At 44.8% G+C, this 17,519-nt stretch overlaps 1 protein-coding gene across 1 annotated transcript in view; it reads left to right on the top strand.

Moving 5' to 3' along the window:
* sei (potassium voltage-gated channel seizure) overlaps positions 1-17,519 on the top strand; it is a 122,150-nt gene that overhangs the window by 10,257 nt on the left and 94,374 nt on the right. Inside the window, exon 2 of the mRNA XM_017905140.1 lies at positions 7,096-7,326. Within this exon, the coding sequence (XP_017760629.1) occupies positions 7,096-7,326 (231 nt within the window). The remainder of the gene's footprint in view (positions 1-7,095; positions 7,327-17,519) is intronic.

Below are 17,519 nucleotides of genomic sequence, written 5' to 3'. Positions count from 1 at the left end.
TGGAAACGGTGGACAAATTGTATAGATGTTTATTAAACGGGCGAACGGTTAGAACTGACCTGTCTGATTAGGGTCACACAGGTCAAAAGACGACAAGAGACAAAACGCAGGGGAAGGGATTGCCCCCCACATCCCTAAGATATAGAGTTTATGTTAGTATTTAGTTTTTGCTACAACAATTTTTATTTTTAAAATCAAATATTTATTTCATTACACATTTTACACATAACTAGTTTCTCCATCGTGCATTTTCCGTAGACACATTTTTCGCAAATGCGATAAATTCTTCGATCCCCTAATCGAAAATTCAACGTCATTACTTTCACGACTTTTCTGGTAACACCCATAGTATCGATTTCCCAATAATTCTCTTATTTTACCTTTTTTAAAATTCATATATCAGCCAGTTTCGTTAATCATGATCGATGATGCGATCCTCGGTGGTAGATTTTGGGTCAATTTTCGAGGAATCGTATGCTCAAACGAAGAGTATATATTCGACTAGATGATACATTAATTATAAATAATAGGACCACGTGTAACACGGTTGAGGATTAAAGACAGCAACGAAATGTAAGAATAACGCCGGTGTGCTGCTCGTAAATACGAAGCATTGATCTAAAGCTGGCAGATTGGATAATTTAACATGCGTCATATGGCGTTTACCGCGACTCTAAATCCTCGTATTGTCGTGGCGGAAACAAAACTCGCTTGAAGTTCCAATTCCGTATATTTATAACCGGCGGTGTGGCTATCTACGCGCGAAATATCGTTTGTTACCATAGAAATGGCACACGATGACAGTCTCTGTTCCTCTATATCATACGAGGTGGATACAATGAAAATTAAGTAGAAATTAAGGCAGCATTTATTCCGCGCTCTCATTTGGCACGCTGGCTTGGAATTTCGGCTGGCCGAGATAACGAAAGCTCGAATTGCATGGAATCGTATTCAAAGTCGAATTTCCCATCGGACAGCGGCTTCCGCGGAAATTCTCCGCCATGTTTCCCTTCGCCTTCGGTTTAACGGAACGGAAACGGAAGACACTGATCGATAAACGCTGCCAGTGTCAAGAGCGGATGTAGCGTCTTACGTGACCAGGGAATTCGAGAAATTAAGGACCGTGATCAGTTTAGCGACTCGGAAAGATAAGAGCAGAGGCGGTCAGTATTCTGGAACAGAACGGATGGCAAAGTAGTTCTCGCGGCTAAGTGACATCCTTGGCAAAGGGCCCAGCCCTGCGAGGCTGTCTCCGATGCGAACTCGGCAAAATCTATTTCTAGTTCGGCCGATAAACTCGGCACGGGATGAGATTCGTAAAAAGAACCCATGCGTCTCGCTTGTCCGTCGTTACACTCCCTATTTGTTTCTCGCGCGTAGGCTCCCCAAGCGTAATCCCGCGCTTCGAGATTGGTCTTTTAAAGTTGCCGGATAGTCGCGGTTAGGCTGAAAATTCCTTTTGATCGCGACGTGGCACCGATGGCCCTGGGCTACCGGCAGACAGCACGGCGGAAAATGAGATTTCCAGGGTCTCGTAAATATAAGGGAAATTGCTGGGAAAACCTCGGCTTGCCACCGATCGTGAATTCCCCTAACCGTTTTCCTAAACCGAGGCAAATATATCGCACGGTATTGGCTTTTAGTTATTTAGCAATTAATAACAGGGATGTATGGAATTTTTTGATTAAACGATTTTACACTCCTGATATTTGAAAATTCGAAAATTTCCGATTTTTATTCTTTATTCATTCTCGTGTTGTATTAATCGCGTATGTGATATCTACGATTGCTTGAAATTTACGGTTTAGGGTGATCGCGCGATATATAGATCGAAAAAAATTTATTTTCCCTGCGGATCGGCACTGATCGATCTACGCGTTGATTTCATAAACGACGTAAGCGCCAAAAATTCCTGGCGATCAATCTTTGCGGCCGAGCTATGCTTTGTTGCTATTCCGACTACAGTGCTATAGCGAGAGGGAATATTAATCATGGTTAAACCACAGTACGCGTAGCTGCCACTTCCAACACCGTTTAGTATTAGCTCGTAATTACTGTCGATCAATCAGAATGGAGCAACGTGGACTTTCTTCCAAGTGCGATTAAATAAATGTGCAAGTTATTTTAACACACGAATCATCTTCGCGAATGTGCACTCTCTGTTAAATATTTTAATGAAGTTATCTCGTACTCGCATTAGCGAAATTCCCTGGTAGAATAAACAAGTTAAAAGTCCGATAATCGAGTGCACGAGGTATTCGTAAACATTGCCGGTGTTTACACGTTCGATCAATATTATTCGTAATAAATATTTGACGTCGAGCATCGGGAAACTTTTTAATTACATCGTTAATTAGCAAAGGAAATGCACAAATATTCACTGCCCCCGGAGCAACCCTCGGGACCCCTATTCTCCATAACAGCGAGTGTCTTATTCGCATCGTCACTGTGGGGGGTTTAATATCCGAAAAACACAGAGCCAGATGCTCTGCGGGGAAATGAAAATGAGACGCAAGGAATTTATGTGTTAACGGGATAGATTAAATTATTCCTTTAGCTCCGTGAAAGCGTGGTTTTAATCCTGCCTCGTGTTACAAAATATACGACTGTCTCTCCCAGCAAGACCGGAAAAGTTTAATGCACGCTTTCACCAGCCATGATCGTTTCAAATTACCCGCCATTAAACGAATTAAATTTCCCACAAAGATATTCCACGTTCTCCCGTGTACAGTAATGTTCGGTTAAATTCAGCCGAGTTTGTCAGACAGCAGTGGAATTCTCCCAAGCAGAAATATTTTTCCTACGATTCCACGAATTTTATTTTCCCTAATTCTCGTGCTATCTCCGTAAAAATATTCCCGATGCATCGTCGTGATTTTTCCGATTGAAACGAGTGCAAACACGATATAGCAAATGGGAGAAATTTTAATTACGCTAAATTCGTTTCGGTCCGAAGAATTTTAACGATATTATTAATTAATATGGGGTTCCGAGCAGTGAAGAACTCTAGCAAGGGAATAATAAACAGCGACATCGGCTTCGACTTAGGCGTTTAGAGCAGTGAGATATTTATGACTGGGTCGAGTGATTGAGAGAGAAAGCCTGTGTACGAAAAGAGAGAGTTTTGACTTTAAGTAAGGGTGCAAGGGTGCAGGCGAGGGAGATTATGTGTAGTCGAGACGTAGTGAAGGGAGGATCGTGTGTTTGAGAGTTAGAATTGAGAGGGACTTAGTGTAATATAATTAAAAACACCTGTTTTGTTATTAAAAAGGAGTTATTGTTTATTAGACTACCTAGAATCCTACATTAACGATAATAATTTTCTTATCAGCCGTATCAGCTCTAATTTCCAGAAAAGAACCTGCTCGTCCCGCGTAAATTTCCCCAAGCAAACGGCGGCGAAATTTAACCGAGAATTACTATGTACAGGTATATACATGGGCAAAAAATATCGGAAACCTTTTCCAGGAAAATTTTTCCATTTCCGATTTTTCCAGTCAATTTCCCGCGACATTTCATCCCCCATGCCCGAAACACTCATTCATACCCTTCGTTTGGCCCCGTTCGCGTCGTCGAACGATATCGCCATTTTTTCTCTCCCTCAGGGCTTTCGTGATTCGTCTGTCCGTTTCGCCAGTCATTTTCCACCACGTACCGTGGCGTTTACCCATCGTGCATCGGCGCGATTCGATTCATAAAGCGGGGCTCCCGCGTCGGGACCGATGCGCACGGCCCTGTTTAAACGGCCCGTCGATGGTCACGTACCGTTCGCGATAATTTCATCCGGCACGTTCCCGTTACGTTGATCAACAATGGCACGGGCCACGCGTTCCTGTGCATTTTCAATTTCCCTTCATTAAACGCGATTGTCCTTCGCAGAATGCTTAAGCATCAAGGGGGACGGTCGGGGGTGCACGGCTGGTAGCCGTGGCACGCGGTGCAATTCGACGTTCTCGAGACTGACATTTCTCTCGGATTCTGGTACGACGTCTGGTACTCTTGCGACGCACTTGAAAATCGTCGCCTTCGAATTCGCGCGCTCGTGTCTGCCGTTGACGGCGAATTTCGGCCATTGTTATACCAGCCATTGTGCCAGCCTCTACACACGAGGATCGCGCTCTTTCTCTATTTTTCCCCCCGAAAACACCTACCGATAGGCGCTATTTTGCGCGTCTGTTTTCTTCTATCCCGAAATACCGGCCAATGCGAATTTTCCAATTTCTTTTCCCAACAATCTCTGACGTTTATCACATTTATGAGTAGAATCAGTGAAATCCGATGAATGGATCCGCGAATATTTTATTCGATATCAAAATCTCGAAAATTGGAAACTTCTAGGTTTTTGGACTTCTACAATTTTGTAATTTTTCATTTGAGAAGCAGAGGTTATCGTTTGTTGCTCTTGGATCAATTATCGAATGACAGATCGGGGAATGATCAACCGACGACTGTTTCGACGAAATTCCGAAGCAAAGGGAAACGGGATTTTGCAAGTTCTTGCGGGAAAAAATTGAATGTTTACCATACTTAGGCGAATCACTGTAGTTTAGCGAGAGGCACGTGAATCAATATTTATTTTTAGGAAGATAAGCTTGAGAGGTGCTACCGCTCGATATAACAGCGGTCTCTCTACAGGAGTCTCCAGTTCGTTGAACATTCAAGGGTTGAAAACACTCCATAAATTTGCTTCTTTAACGATCCTCGTGAAATTTACTCTGTTCCCATATATGGATACCGGTAGTTAGAGGACACTAGTTGTCTCGAATCGTAAGTACCTTGGATCAGTTAAGGGATGCTGTGCAGAATTAGGGATGTTGCGAGCGAATGAAGCGTACTGGCAGAGGCTACTTCGCGTAACCAACTATTCTTCGTCATCGATACCTATTCAAAAATTATATTTTTGAGTTGTCATCCAACGAATACTAAGATTAACGCAGATTCTCCCCATATAAAACTCCTCCCATATAAAAATGTGGGAGCTTACAGAGCAACACAACTGACGTAACGTACCTCAATACTGAGTAACAAATTACTGTTCATGTTATGATAACGACTGTTGTTTTGATAATATCGTCGATGACAAAAAGCCAATTAACCCTTTGCACTCGAAAGGCATCTCTCATTCGCCATTTAATCAGATTCTAAAGATAGACGTTAATTAATATATCCAAGTTTAAAATTTCCCAACGATGCGTGGAATATCAAAGTAAAATATTTCTGCGTCTTAAATTCGCTTTCGATTTCTTATTTACCGCTTTATGGCAGAAAATCTTCGAATTACTAGTTTCCTGTAACGAAAAAATCACCGAGTGCAAGGGGTTAATAGGTCATCGGTCGGTAAAGTGTTAACGAAACTGTAACTAACCTAAAAATCGTACGAAATTTTTGCGTAATTGGGTCATCGAGTAAATGACACCCTATATACTGTCACGTTCCTTTTTCTCAAATCAACCTTTCTCCCCCCCGAATTTTCTTTTTGGCTAAATAATTAACGGGTGTAAAATTGTATCTCCGAGCTGGAAATTTCTCACGGTAGATCTGTTTTTGTCTCGCATAAAGGATCTCTTAGTCTCGCCTAAATGATATTGTAGAGGAAAGACGGGAAAGTGGATAGACGCCTGCGAGTGCCAGCTTTAGCATTGCGCGTGCAAATTTACACGAGAGAGAGCCTCTTTGAGGTACACCTGAAAAACGTGCAAAAAGTGTCGCCGGGTTAGGAACGAGCCGAATTAACCGAGGCTTACGACGTCCGTAGCAGACAAACTTAATGGCTGGTACGAAAATATTTTATGGTGTACACTCTAAGACTGATGCCGGATTTAGGACGAAGGTCGCAATGGGAACGCGAGGCCTGGCAATTTCGCGATTCCAGAATTCGTGTCGCTCGTGTTTGCTGGAACTGACTCGTTTTCTTATTTCTGTTCGCTTTAACCATATCTCGTCCAGCTATACTTTATCACGCGTTGTTAATAAATATCGGTCGTTGATGGTAGATTTCCGCTTCCCGAGGACTGTTCATAATGGAGGATCGACATGTGCGAGTGATTTTATAAATAAAAGATTTATATCGGCGAAAAGGGAAATATCTTTGCTAATTTTTCGACGATTAATACGCAAACAGGCGACGTTTCGGGAACGTCGATGATACTAAATTAGACGGTACGGTTGTACATATTTATGGTTTCCTTTCGACGAAAATCGCCGAATTTTCCAACGTTCTCCCACGCGATTCTCGCTGGGCCTCTTAATTTTGAAGAATCAGCGACCTATAAATACTTGTATATTCAGAATCTCTCGTTCCCGTTAACCTGTCTATCTCTGCCGCGTGCTTAACAAGAAAAGTTAATTTCGGACATACCCAGAAGGCATGCCAACCACGCGCTCTAATGAGCCGATGAAAATTCACCGGTGACCGAGGCTCTAGCTCACCCTCCATCCTTCCGTACATTCCGACAATCCCGAATTTATTTTCGAGTCATATGCTCGTCCACCCACTATCATCTCTTAACGAATATTCGATATTTTCGACACAAAAGCTGTGCCGTTACGCTTTCCGAGAAGCAGCCTCGCTATAACACCTAGCTCCTCGATGCCACGTGTTCTCACCCTGTTCCAAAATTGAAATCCTTTCGACTTCTCTATCCTCGAGACTGCGACTACTTAAAATTTACATCACGGACTTCGCTGCCAAGAATATTCCCTTTAACCCTTTAGAGGAACCATTAATCCTATTTCACGCAGAGCCACGAGTATCCGAATTTGTTAAAATATCGATCGTTTTAATTTTCTTGGGTATTCTTGACCGTTCTTTGCAATATAATTCTGGTATATTAAGAGATCGATATCCCTGGAAGTCGAGGTAGGACGGAATAATTGTTTCGAGGAACTATAGTTCTGGAAGTTGGCAAAAAAGGTGATAAAAGAATCTTGGAATCTCTGAGCGATTTTTCTGAAATAATTCGGTTCGGAAGGGTTGGGAAATGGGATGGAATGCTATGAAAGGAATAACGTGTCCGCGAGGAATAATTCTATCGAGGTCAGTGAGACTTTGAGTAGCCTAGATTAACCCTCTGTTCTCGTTTTGCTTCTTTGCAGATCGAAGTTTTTTAGTGGCCAACGCTCAACAGGGACTATGTCACATAATATACTGCTCGGACGGTTTCTGCCGGCTGACGGGCTTCTCGAGGGCGGAAGTGATGCAGAGACCGGCGATCTGCGAGTTCCTTCATGGGCCAATGACGTCGTCCCATGCGGTCGCGGCCGTCCGCGACGCCCTCGCCGCCGGCGTCGAAAAGCATTTCGAGATCCTTTACTACAGGAAAGACGGTGAGTCATGCAAGTCCTCGATTTGTTAATAACTAATTGCACCCGCGAACCCGGTACCCTCTACCGTGTTGCCGTTCTATCGACGGAATCCATAATACAGGCCACGGTATCGACTTTGTCGCGATGTTTATTCGCTTTTCAAGAGGGCGGAAAGGCCTGCGATTTACCTCCTTTGAAGTCGCCCGGAGACCTCGTTTCAGGGATGAATGCTTTTGATTCTAGCTACGAAAGCACTTTTTATTTATTACCCTAGCAAGACAAACAGTCGATGCGAATAATTCGATCAACCGAGTGGCCAATTTGTCCGGGATTTTATTAGAGATTTAGATACCCACGAAGGACAACCTCTGTCCCGCGAATTCTCATTCGCTTTAAGATCCTATCGACAGCCTGTATCGCCTCTTTGGCAGCCAGTGGACCGATTCCATCGAAGTGAGTAATAATACGAGCCCTGAACGCTGTCAATTTTTCTGGGGCGCGAGCCAGGCACTTGGGCTGCGCGAACTGGCAAGATCCGCACTAGTCGTGGGAACCGGGAAATCGGACATCCTGAATTCCTACCCGGTGTGTCGTCTAATCCCAGTGTGTCTTGGCAACGTCCATTAACTTTCTAGGGACATTGTTTCTCGTATCTCCAAGAATAGTCGAAGCGTCTTGTGCTATTGCCAAGTAATAGTTGCCTCTAGAAACGTACCGTTTTCTCGATTCTTCGTTGTCACTTGCACCAATCGATACTTATACTCGGCGATTATTGCACTGGCCATCGTAAACACTCGCGGGAACGAGTAGCTTGACGAATTGGTACGCTATAGTTCCGAAAGGAACACGGTCATTGTATTCAACAGCTGACCTGTTTAATCTCAGCTGCGATCCTCGTGTCTTCTCGTATCTGGCATTTCTCCCCAGGGACCACGGAGAGATCCATGAAAATTATTTCTTGGAATATTTTCATTCCCACGACGTTCCCTTCTCGACGTTCACCGCGCGACTGTATTTAAAGGTAGCTGAAATATTAATTCAATGATAGGTTCTGCGTGCTTTAACTTTGCGTTGAGCAGCTGTAAAGTTCCCTTTAAAGTACTTTGCATCAATCCTGGAAACTTCTTGTTGTCAGTGCTATTAACCGCCTCCCCTACTGACTCACTTCGTAACGATCTTTACATCGATGCTATACACCACGCTTTATAACCCATTTTCTTCTTCAAAGTTTATCATTTCAATAATTCCTTTTACCCTAGTGTTTCCACCAGCGCGTGTCTGCACATCGAATGGCACCGATTTACACGGCCTAAATAATAATTAAGAACACTTGCAATTCCTTTGCCTACTACCCTTCGTCAAAGGCTCTAAGTCGAGGCTCGAATAAGATTTTAACGAGCGAGGAAAATTAGGTTTATCCGTAAAATCGACCGGGAAGCGTAATCTTCTTTAAGAATAGGGAATACAAGTGCGACAGGAGGCCTTGAACATCGATTTATGGGATTTCGGGAGCGGTATGAGCATTTCCAATTTTCCCCGAGTGCAATTTCTCATTCCCTTAAGCGATACTTACAGTCACTTTAGGGGACGACTTCGTCAGCGCGGAATAACCCGGAATTTACATACTTCATCGATGATCGTGATTTTCTGGACACGAATCGCTGCTCGGCCTCTTCGCGGCGGTTGTAAGAACCGTCCCGTTATTTAGAGCGGGAAAATTGAATTTATTCGCGGGCCGATGGTTGGCTGGAACTCGATTTTGCCGTAGTGTCTGACCTTAGGCGCGGTGAGATCAATAGTCACTACTGTATAATTTATCATAGTCGTAGCACGAACCATGTTGGCCCATCTGACTGCTCCCGGTTCGGTCCCCCTGGACTCGAGATGCCAACTTTAGCGCACTAAAAATCTAACCTGTGTCAAAACTTGCGCTATCTCTTCTTCTTTAATGCCGCGATGGCCGTGGGTCACCTGTGACGCTTTCAGTTGTCAATTATGCTCGATAAAACTACGCAAACCGCGTAAACAAAAATCATTTTCAATTTTCGAATTATGATTAATATTCGAACAGCAGATGAAAACGAATATGTCAAAATTCTTTGTTTTTAATGTAATCGATATATAATAATATCGCGTAATAATGGCGCCGAAAGGTAAACCAGCAGAGGACCCATTAAACACCCACGTGATTGATTATCCCTAATTTTCAAATTGTTTCCAAAACAATCCAATTTCCATCAAATTTGCGTCACGATATGTTACTCGAAATTTCATACTTTATGAAAGCAGATCTCTCAGCGATGTTTCGCTATATTCTCTGACTGTATCGATCTATGATCCCTCGATGATTTGGCTCGTGAGGGATCTCGAATCATAACCGTGGCGTAACAACTGTCGTCAAGAAAGCAACTCGGAAATAGGATACACACGTAGAAACGTGCGACAGGCACAAAGGGTAGGAAAGAAGGGTGTCAGCGTGAAAGTGGTGAAAGGTTGGAAGTAGTCTACTCCGACCACCTGCAGCCACCTCTGGCTAGTGTGTTATAGCACGTCATGCTGCCACTGAATCTGCACGAGCAGGTGCACGTCACGGATTCCCACCTTGACGAAACGAACTCTCATTGTTCCCTTTATTTTGCTCGCTGAAAGATCGTCGGAGGTATCGATTGTGGGGCATAAAGGGTAGGCGATCGGTGGTAACCCTCTTGGAGGGGTGTATTGACCGTGGAGGCTTTCAGCGTGTAATAAGATGAACGGCGAATTTGGAGCTCGTTTCTTCTCGTTCCTCCCAACTCCGTTACGTTGTGGCTTAGCACCGTGGCTCCTTTTTATGGGGTCGTGAACGTGCAGCAACGGGGGATGTGGAAATGTCAGGGGTTACGGGACCAGGAGCCTCCACTCGTTTCGATTGCCAACGTTTCTTCGCTGTTTCCCCCCCATTGATGCGACGGAAATTAATGCCTATCGAAACGGGCACTGAAATGTTGGACTTTTATTGCACGGTTCTGTGACGGTGTCGTAGCTTTCACGATATAGGGAAGACTTAAATTAAAGCATCAAGTGGCAGCACCGATTGATGGCGACACCCTTTGGTGCACCTGGTGTTCCGCCCCTGTGCCAATAAGGATCGAACCGATACTACCGATGAGAATATTCGCAGCTAGTTTTCATCCAAATAGATTAAAAAACGAGATGTCAGTGAAAAAGAAAACAATTTCACCGTGTAACAATGGCGGAAATATACTATGACTAAAAGGAGGATTTGAGTAATTCATTTATTTATTTATTTAATAATAATTTACGGGTAGTGGAACCCATTAGTGTATGAACAAAAATAAAAATACATCAGATTGTTAGAGAGAAAAGGAATATAGGTTATGTATGGTACAAATGCCGATATAGTCGATATGAACAATTTGCTTAGAGATTTAAGATCTGGTTTTTAAACGAAGAGATATTATTGCCAAAAAGTTGAAGGTTTGATGAGAAATTGTTTGCAAGAATGCATATTCTATTGATAGGGTCTGCTGATTCAAGTGGTGCAGTATTATGCTGGTCAGGTATAAAGATTTGAAAGTTTCTTAAATTTCTCGAAGGAGCATGAAAATTAAAGGAAGATAATAAATAATAAATAATAAAGAAGAGAGGAATTCTATCGATGGAAGAAACAGATGAGAGCCAGGAAGAGAGGAATTTTAGTGGATAAAGACACGCAAGAATGGCGACGATGTTCAGATTCCTGTGATATCTTTCGATTCCAAGGGGCAGTATTCTAGAAATCTCAGAGTGGAGGGTTTATATGGGGTGGAGATGAAGTTACAAAGTTGCCGATATGAAAATGTGTCACGATATATCGTCGAGGGCTCTACTATACGCATTAGCGTGAGTGTAAAGTTTCCCCAGGCTGGCCTTGAGTCCTGGCTTTAGAACCTTGAAGGATTCCGGGAGTATGGAAAATTAATCGATCATAGACCGACTTTGAAACTACGTTCCGCTGCATGGGCTGCGCAGACTTGATTATACCGATGTTTGATTAAAGCCACCCCGATATAGCTTCCTTAGCTAGCCTGAGACGTGTGTGTTTAGTCGCATTGGTCGCCTAAAATTCAACCCCCACGAACCACTATTTCCAGAAAGACGCGGGTGAAGCTTCAAAATTCGATCTCTATAGAAAAGCTGAGTAGCCATTACGAATTCCACCTCGCATTCGTTCTCGAATTTTCGAAAGAAATTCCCCCAAAAATATTCGAAAAATAAATGGACGAACTGGATGAAGGAAAAAATAGATTTTTGATTGGCAAATATAAGGAATAAGAGATGTTGTTTTATTCCAATATATATTTACGTAGTAATATCAGGTTGAGAGTCAGTGCGCAAGAGCCCTTGGGCCCGTCTAGCTAGCGACGGGCAATAGATGTAGGATTGGAATGAAAGAATGTTAAGAGTGCTTGGGTTTAGAACGAAAGTGACCGTGTACAAGAGGATTTAATGGATGTTAATGAGCTAAATGAGACTTAGGAGTAAATTCTAACTAAAAGACTAGACTGATAATTGCTGTATAATCACGCAACTAATCACGCAACTCGTAGGCCAATTCTTCCTCTAATTTCGTAAAGAACTTTCTTTCTTTTCTTCTTTTACGTGCGGGAAATTTTCGAAAGATACCCCGTCCCTTCCCCCAGGAGTATCTCTAAATCTCTCATTATGTGAGATTTGTATTCATTAAATCCCCACGATGGTCATCCTCGCCGCGCTGGGGGAGTTCCGAGATCTCTCGCGAACGCGATCGGTGCCCCCCGTGGTATGCCCAAACCTTGGGCCCAAATCCGCCAAGAATCAAGTCATAGACGTACAGCGCCGCGCGAACTCCGTAAAGAACTGTCTTTAGGCAGCCCTTGCACCCTTATTTAAACCTAGGCATGCTTTCTTCCTCGTTCACTTGTTTTTCTCATGATTTGACTCTCGGTGGGCCAGGTACTCTAGCCACTCAGATGCATTCCTAACTTTCGCTCGTTGTTCGTACTCGTCATAAATACCCCGTTCATCCGATCCTTGCATACGGTCCCTCGTCCTTCCACGTGCACTCCAGACGTCACCCTGAACATTCGGCCTGAACCCTAGGTTGTCGTTTATTGTCCATCATCAGCTAGGTGAGCCCAAGTGCATTCACTCTTAAACCCTAGTATTCCTACATTTATTTTAATCCATTCGCTACAGTAGGCGTCGCCGCGAAGTCTCTACCGTAGAACGAAGCGACGTGTCAAAGATGGAAACACAACGATAGTGCAGTCTTTAGTATTCGGTCTTTCGACGCAAATCTTTTGAAGGAAAGAAGAAAATGGAAAACTGACCGTCGCAATAGAGCTTGTAATTCTTTGCGAAGAGAGCTAAGAGGAAAAGTAGCACTTGTCTTAACTTTCTATTCAATTTTTATAGCCGGTGACTATAGTCACCCGTAGTAGAGAAAGGGTTAAACACGCAAATTTAAGCATCGATCGAGTACTTGGCACTGTGATTAGAATAAAAGTTCCAAAAGCAGAGTCGATCATTCCGACCTGCGGACGTCTCGTGCGAAGAATACGAAGCATCCATGAGACGCGAAGACCTTGGCTGAGGAAAAGGCTAACCGGTGGTTCCTCTCGCGAGGAATCAGTGGCCTACCCGATGGTATATCGACGTCTTCATCGACCCCATCGGGCAGATGTGGCCATTTCTCGAAAACCTCCTCGAGAGTGCTCTCTCGCGTTGTTACGCAACTGTGCGGAGCGCGAGGACGGTGTTTGAAGCGGCTAAGAATAGCGGTGCTTGTGTTCCACCCCTTCTCTTGTTCCTGAAACGCCCACCCTCCTCCTTCCGTCGATCGTACCCCTTTTCGAGTGTCCCCACCAGGTGCGGCGCGTAGTCAATGACATCACGGAAAGGCGTTCAACCTCCCCTCCTGCACCATTGGCCCACCTCGGCGTCGGCACGTGACGTCACCACCGACGCTCCTCTTCTCCTCTTCTTCTGATCGCTTCCGTCTTCTTTTCGTCTTAGCGTCCTCGTCGCCGGTATTTTTATTGCGTTCGGCAAAACGGCCAGACTCCTTGCCGCTTTTTCGTATTTTTATCAACCGTTAACCGGCCGATGTATCGCATCTAGCATGACTGGTGTATTTTTAAAGCGATAGTTGTCAGGGTATTACTCTCGGGACCGACTCGTAATTTTCTCGTAATTTTCCACGAGGATTCTACGAGACCCTATACGATGGGAGTATCAGTTAGCCTATAGTCTGTCATCGGCGAAGCTATCCCTGACGAATTAACGCGCTTGACATCTTTTTCCGCGCACGTGACGACACAGGTGACACTTTAACCGACGTCACGGTCTACCAAAGAGTCAAGCCGTCCCCGGAGTTAGGCTGTCTCGTTGGCGTGGCCTGTCCTCCGAATTTCGAAAGCTTCGCTGGGGAACCGCAGCGCTAAGATACCACCTAAGGTGCGAGCTTGCAGTCTCCGTAACGACAGCGCGCAGAGATTAGCGTTGCTCTCTCCTCCGCGATTTCGTGCAAATTGTGATCATCGGACTCGTTCTCGTCATTCGTTGCCATTATCCTCCCACCGAATTCGTGAAAACTCGTATTACGCTATAACTCCCCGGAATCGGAACAATAGACCCCTCTCGCGAGGTAGAAGAATCCTGTAACTTCTACGCCATCTGTGTCATAAGCTAGAAACTCTAATCGGTGAAATTACTGCAAAAATAAGTGCGAGTGTGAATCGTCATCCTAGTAACGTGAGTAAGTCGATGCGAGAAGATCGAACGCGTTTCCGGATCATTCTAGAAACGAAGTCCGGCTGCCACTTCCTCGTGCTGCACGTGGAAACTGCGATTTCATCGGGACGATATACCCGTGAAGTGGCGAGAGAGAGCAATGAGTTGCGACGTGGAGAGCCCGGAAGAACAGCGAGAATGGATCCCCATGAAATTGTAGGTTAATTTTACTTGCTCCCGTGATTCCACGCTCCCACTCCCTTGTTCTGGCACCGAGGTACCGAAGTTCCCTCATTAAGAACGCTATTAGTCTGTGGGAACGAGGGGTGGATTTTCATCGCGGACCTGGAGCACCTATGACTGCGAGAAGTTTTATGAATTTTCGGCCGGCTGGGTAACTCGATTTTCCTCTGCTCCGCGTGCGCGTTGTTCGTCCTCTTCCTCGCTTCGTGAGATCTCGACAAGTTCGATTTCGTGTATGAAAATAAGCTTCCGTATCTGTGCTTATTTTCAGTGATTAGTGACGAACGTTGAAATCTGTTTTCCTGTCATTGTCATACCACGAGTGTCACTGACAATTATATCTGATGTAACCCTTTGTGCTCCAGAGTGGGCTCTCAGTTGTCACCGAGTAGGATTCCAAGGATTTATACCTTATATCGAATTTAATTAATGTAACTCACTTCGTGTACGATTTATTTCTATCTCGTTGACAAGAATATCGTCGATTTCGTGACAAGAAATAGCTGCCATTTCTCTGTAGCCAGAAAGTGTCACAGCAGGAAGGGTTAAAATTTGGACGAGGGTAGTCGCGAGGTCTAGCCAATGTACCTTCGGAGTTATTTATCCGAGGAACGTTTCCACGATATTAATGACGGGACGAAGTCTGGCCCATTGTCACGTCCCAGCGAAACGTGTCCAAAACTGCTGAACGTGGCGGAAGGAAATAATTTCTGCGAAAGAGGATCATGCGTTATGCGATAAGGTTATTTGCGAGGAGAATGACGCAACGTTCACTCGATTCTGACAGAAACTTTTCTAAAGGTGATGACGAAATTAGACGAACCGCGAGGAGGCTTTATCCGGTTGGGAAAGATCCTCGAAGGACGAGGGGAAAGGTCAAGCTCTTCTCGGGAAAGGGTGGTTCCCCTCGCAGAAGGGAAAGGTCGAAATCACGGCAGTCCGTTCGATACAATCCAATCTTTGTTATTCAGAGGAAAGAATCTGAAAGATAAGAAAGCTCGGCGGGCAAACGTCCACTTTTCACGATAGATAGGCACGATAGCCCTTCGAGATTGCACGCCTCGGGTTTCAAGAACCTCGAACGATTTGTTCCCGAATCTGATATATTTCCCGAGTAACCTTGACTTAGCAAACACGCATGAGCATACCATGCTTCTTCTTCGAATCTCGAAATTTACGCGAGATTAGAGTTTTCGAGGCTGACTTGTCATCGATCCTCTGTTCCTCTTCTTCTTCGCGCAACCCTCGGAGATCGTCGAACCTTTGGTCGAAATTAGAGCTAGCAGTCTGCGGTGTGCGCGTAAACAAGTAGGTATACATAATTAGGTTTCTATTTTAATAGGAGTAAAATTAATCGACCCTAATGAAGAGTCTGCGATGAGTCATTGGGACAGGTTGAGTGGCTGTGTAGAGCAAAGGTGGACCTGATCTAGGGAAACATCTGGGAGGTACCTTGACATCGCGGAAATAGCTGGTTCGTCTTTCGTTCTTGCCGATCAGCCCCGTCGGATTATAGTCCGGCGCGATTAGGGTCATCCGGAGTAAACCAGGTGAACGTCTCCCTTCCCGTTGCTCCTTTGTGGACGTTTGACATTTTCCTGGGCCGGTCACGTGGCCGTTTTTGGCAAGTACACCGGGCGACGGGGTTTCGCGATTCGTAAGCCCGAAAGCACACTTCGGAAAACGGAGCGAATCTGAGCAAGAGAGAGAGGGAGAGAGGAAGAGAGAGGGAGAGAGAGAGAGAGAGAGAGAGAGGGAAAGAAGGAAGGAGAGGGAGGAGCGAGGAAGAAGGAGAGAGAGAAAGCGCATGCTATTTCTGTGCACTGCTTGGCCTGCAGCACACGTTGCCACGTCACAGGGGCATTGCACTCGGTGACGTCACGAGGGCACAGCGTCATCGACCAATTGGAGGGAGCCGTTAACCCATTAACCACTCGGCTGTTCGTTCCACTGCGGTATCATGACCTCCTCACTATCCACCAATCGTTTCACTAGACACCGGGACCTCATCACGTGATAATTCCGTGGCATTTCGCGATCTTGCGGATCGGTAGCCATTTCGCCGTGTCAGGTGGAGAACCACCTCCGACAACTTCTGTCGGGGATCCGTGACGTTTGACGCAGGAGACCCTCAGTCGTCCAGCAAAATTCCGGTGGTTAACAATCGATATTTACATCCGTACATTTACAAATAAACTAAATAAACTTTTTTAACCTATAAATCAATAAAGACACAATCCTTGCTTCAATTTACGACGAATATTACTAAATATCGACATATGCCAAACATCGTCTACCAATTCCGATCGGAGCAGCTGACAGTGATCGTTTCAAAATGATATAATAATATACACGTATCGAAATAGGGTTATTCTTATACGTCAATTCATATACAACCTTCTTTTGTGATATCGTCGAAAGGTATCGTCAACTTTCTGTCAATAAAGCACGATGCTCCGATTTTTCTATAACCAGAGAATCATTCCAGTGCGTAGGGGTTAAACGATTACACTTTTGGTGTTCCTGTTTGGATTTAAAGCTATTTCGGTAGGAAACGCAGGTTTCGGTGGTTAAACGTGGAGCATGGCGAGATTAGAGGTTCGCGTGTGCCTATTCTTGGCTATCGTAACCGAATAGCGATGTTACGATATGATCGTCGATTGTCAATTTGGTGGATGGTGCACAAGGTCAGCGAGTAGGCACGCAGCGGCTGGATCAGGAAGGGCCATGTGTAAATTAGCCGAATTAGAGTGGACTGGATGTATTTCTGGCCACTGGGAGCACCCCGAAGGGGATGCTTATTTATAGTACCCGCGCGGTAGTACGTTGGAGCAATTTTAGAAATTCATTTGGCTATTTCTTCGCAGTATCTCGTCTCCCTATTATCGACGACCGTGTCACGAGGAAAGAGAAAAAGAAAAACCACCATCTATCGCGACACGATTCGGATTCGTTTGATCGGCTGCCAGCCGAATGCTCCCATGGACCACAACGCGTTACGCCGATGGCCATGTCGGTTTACACGGTCCAATTTCGAGTTTGTATTCGAACCAGTGGCGATGATCGATCGTCGTTCCGAGGAATCGCGTGATTTCTTTCGCATCTTCGGATTCTTTCTTCGCCCCGAGAGCAACGTGGACAGTAGCCTCTGCTGGTGGTCTAAAAATATGTATAAAGACAGCACGGCCTTCGAGGTCTCGTCGGACAAATGGCGAGGC

This window comes from Eufriesea mexicana, unplaced genomic scaffold (assembly GCF_001483705.2).
Source record: "Eufriesea mexicana isolate 0111107269 unplaced genomic scaffold, ASM148370v2 scaffold3653, whole genome shotgun sequence".
NCBI classification, from domain to species: Eukaryota; Metazoa; Arthropoda; class Insecta; order Hymenoptera; family Apidae; genus Eufriesea; species Eufriesea mexicana.
The sequence above is the reverse complement of the archived record's forward strand: the minus strand, read 5'-3'. Positions and strand labels throughout refer to the sequence as shown.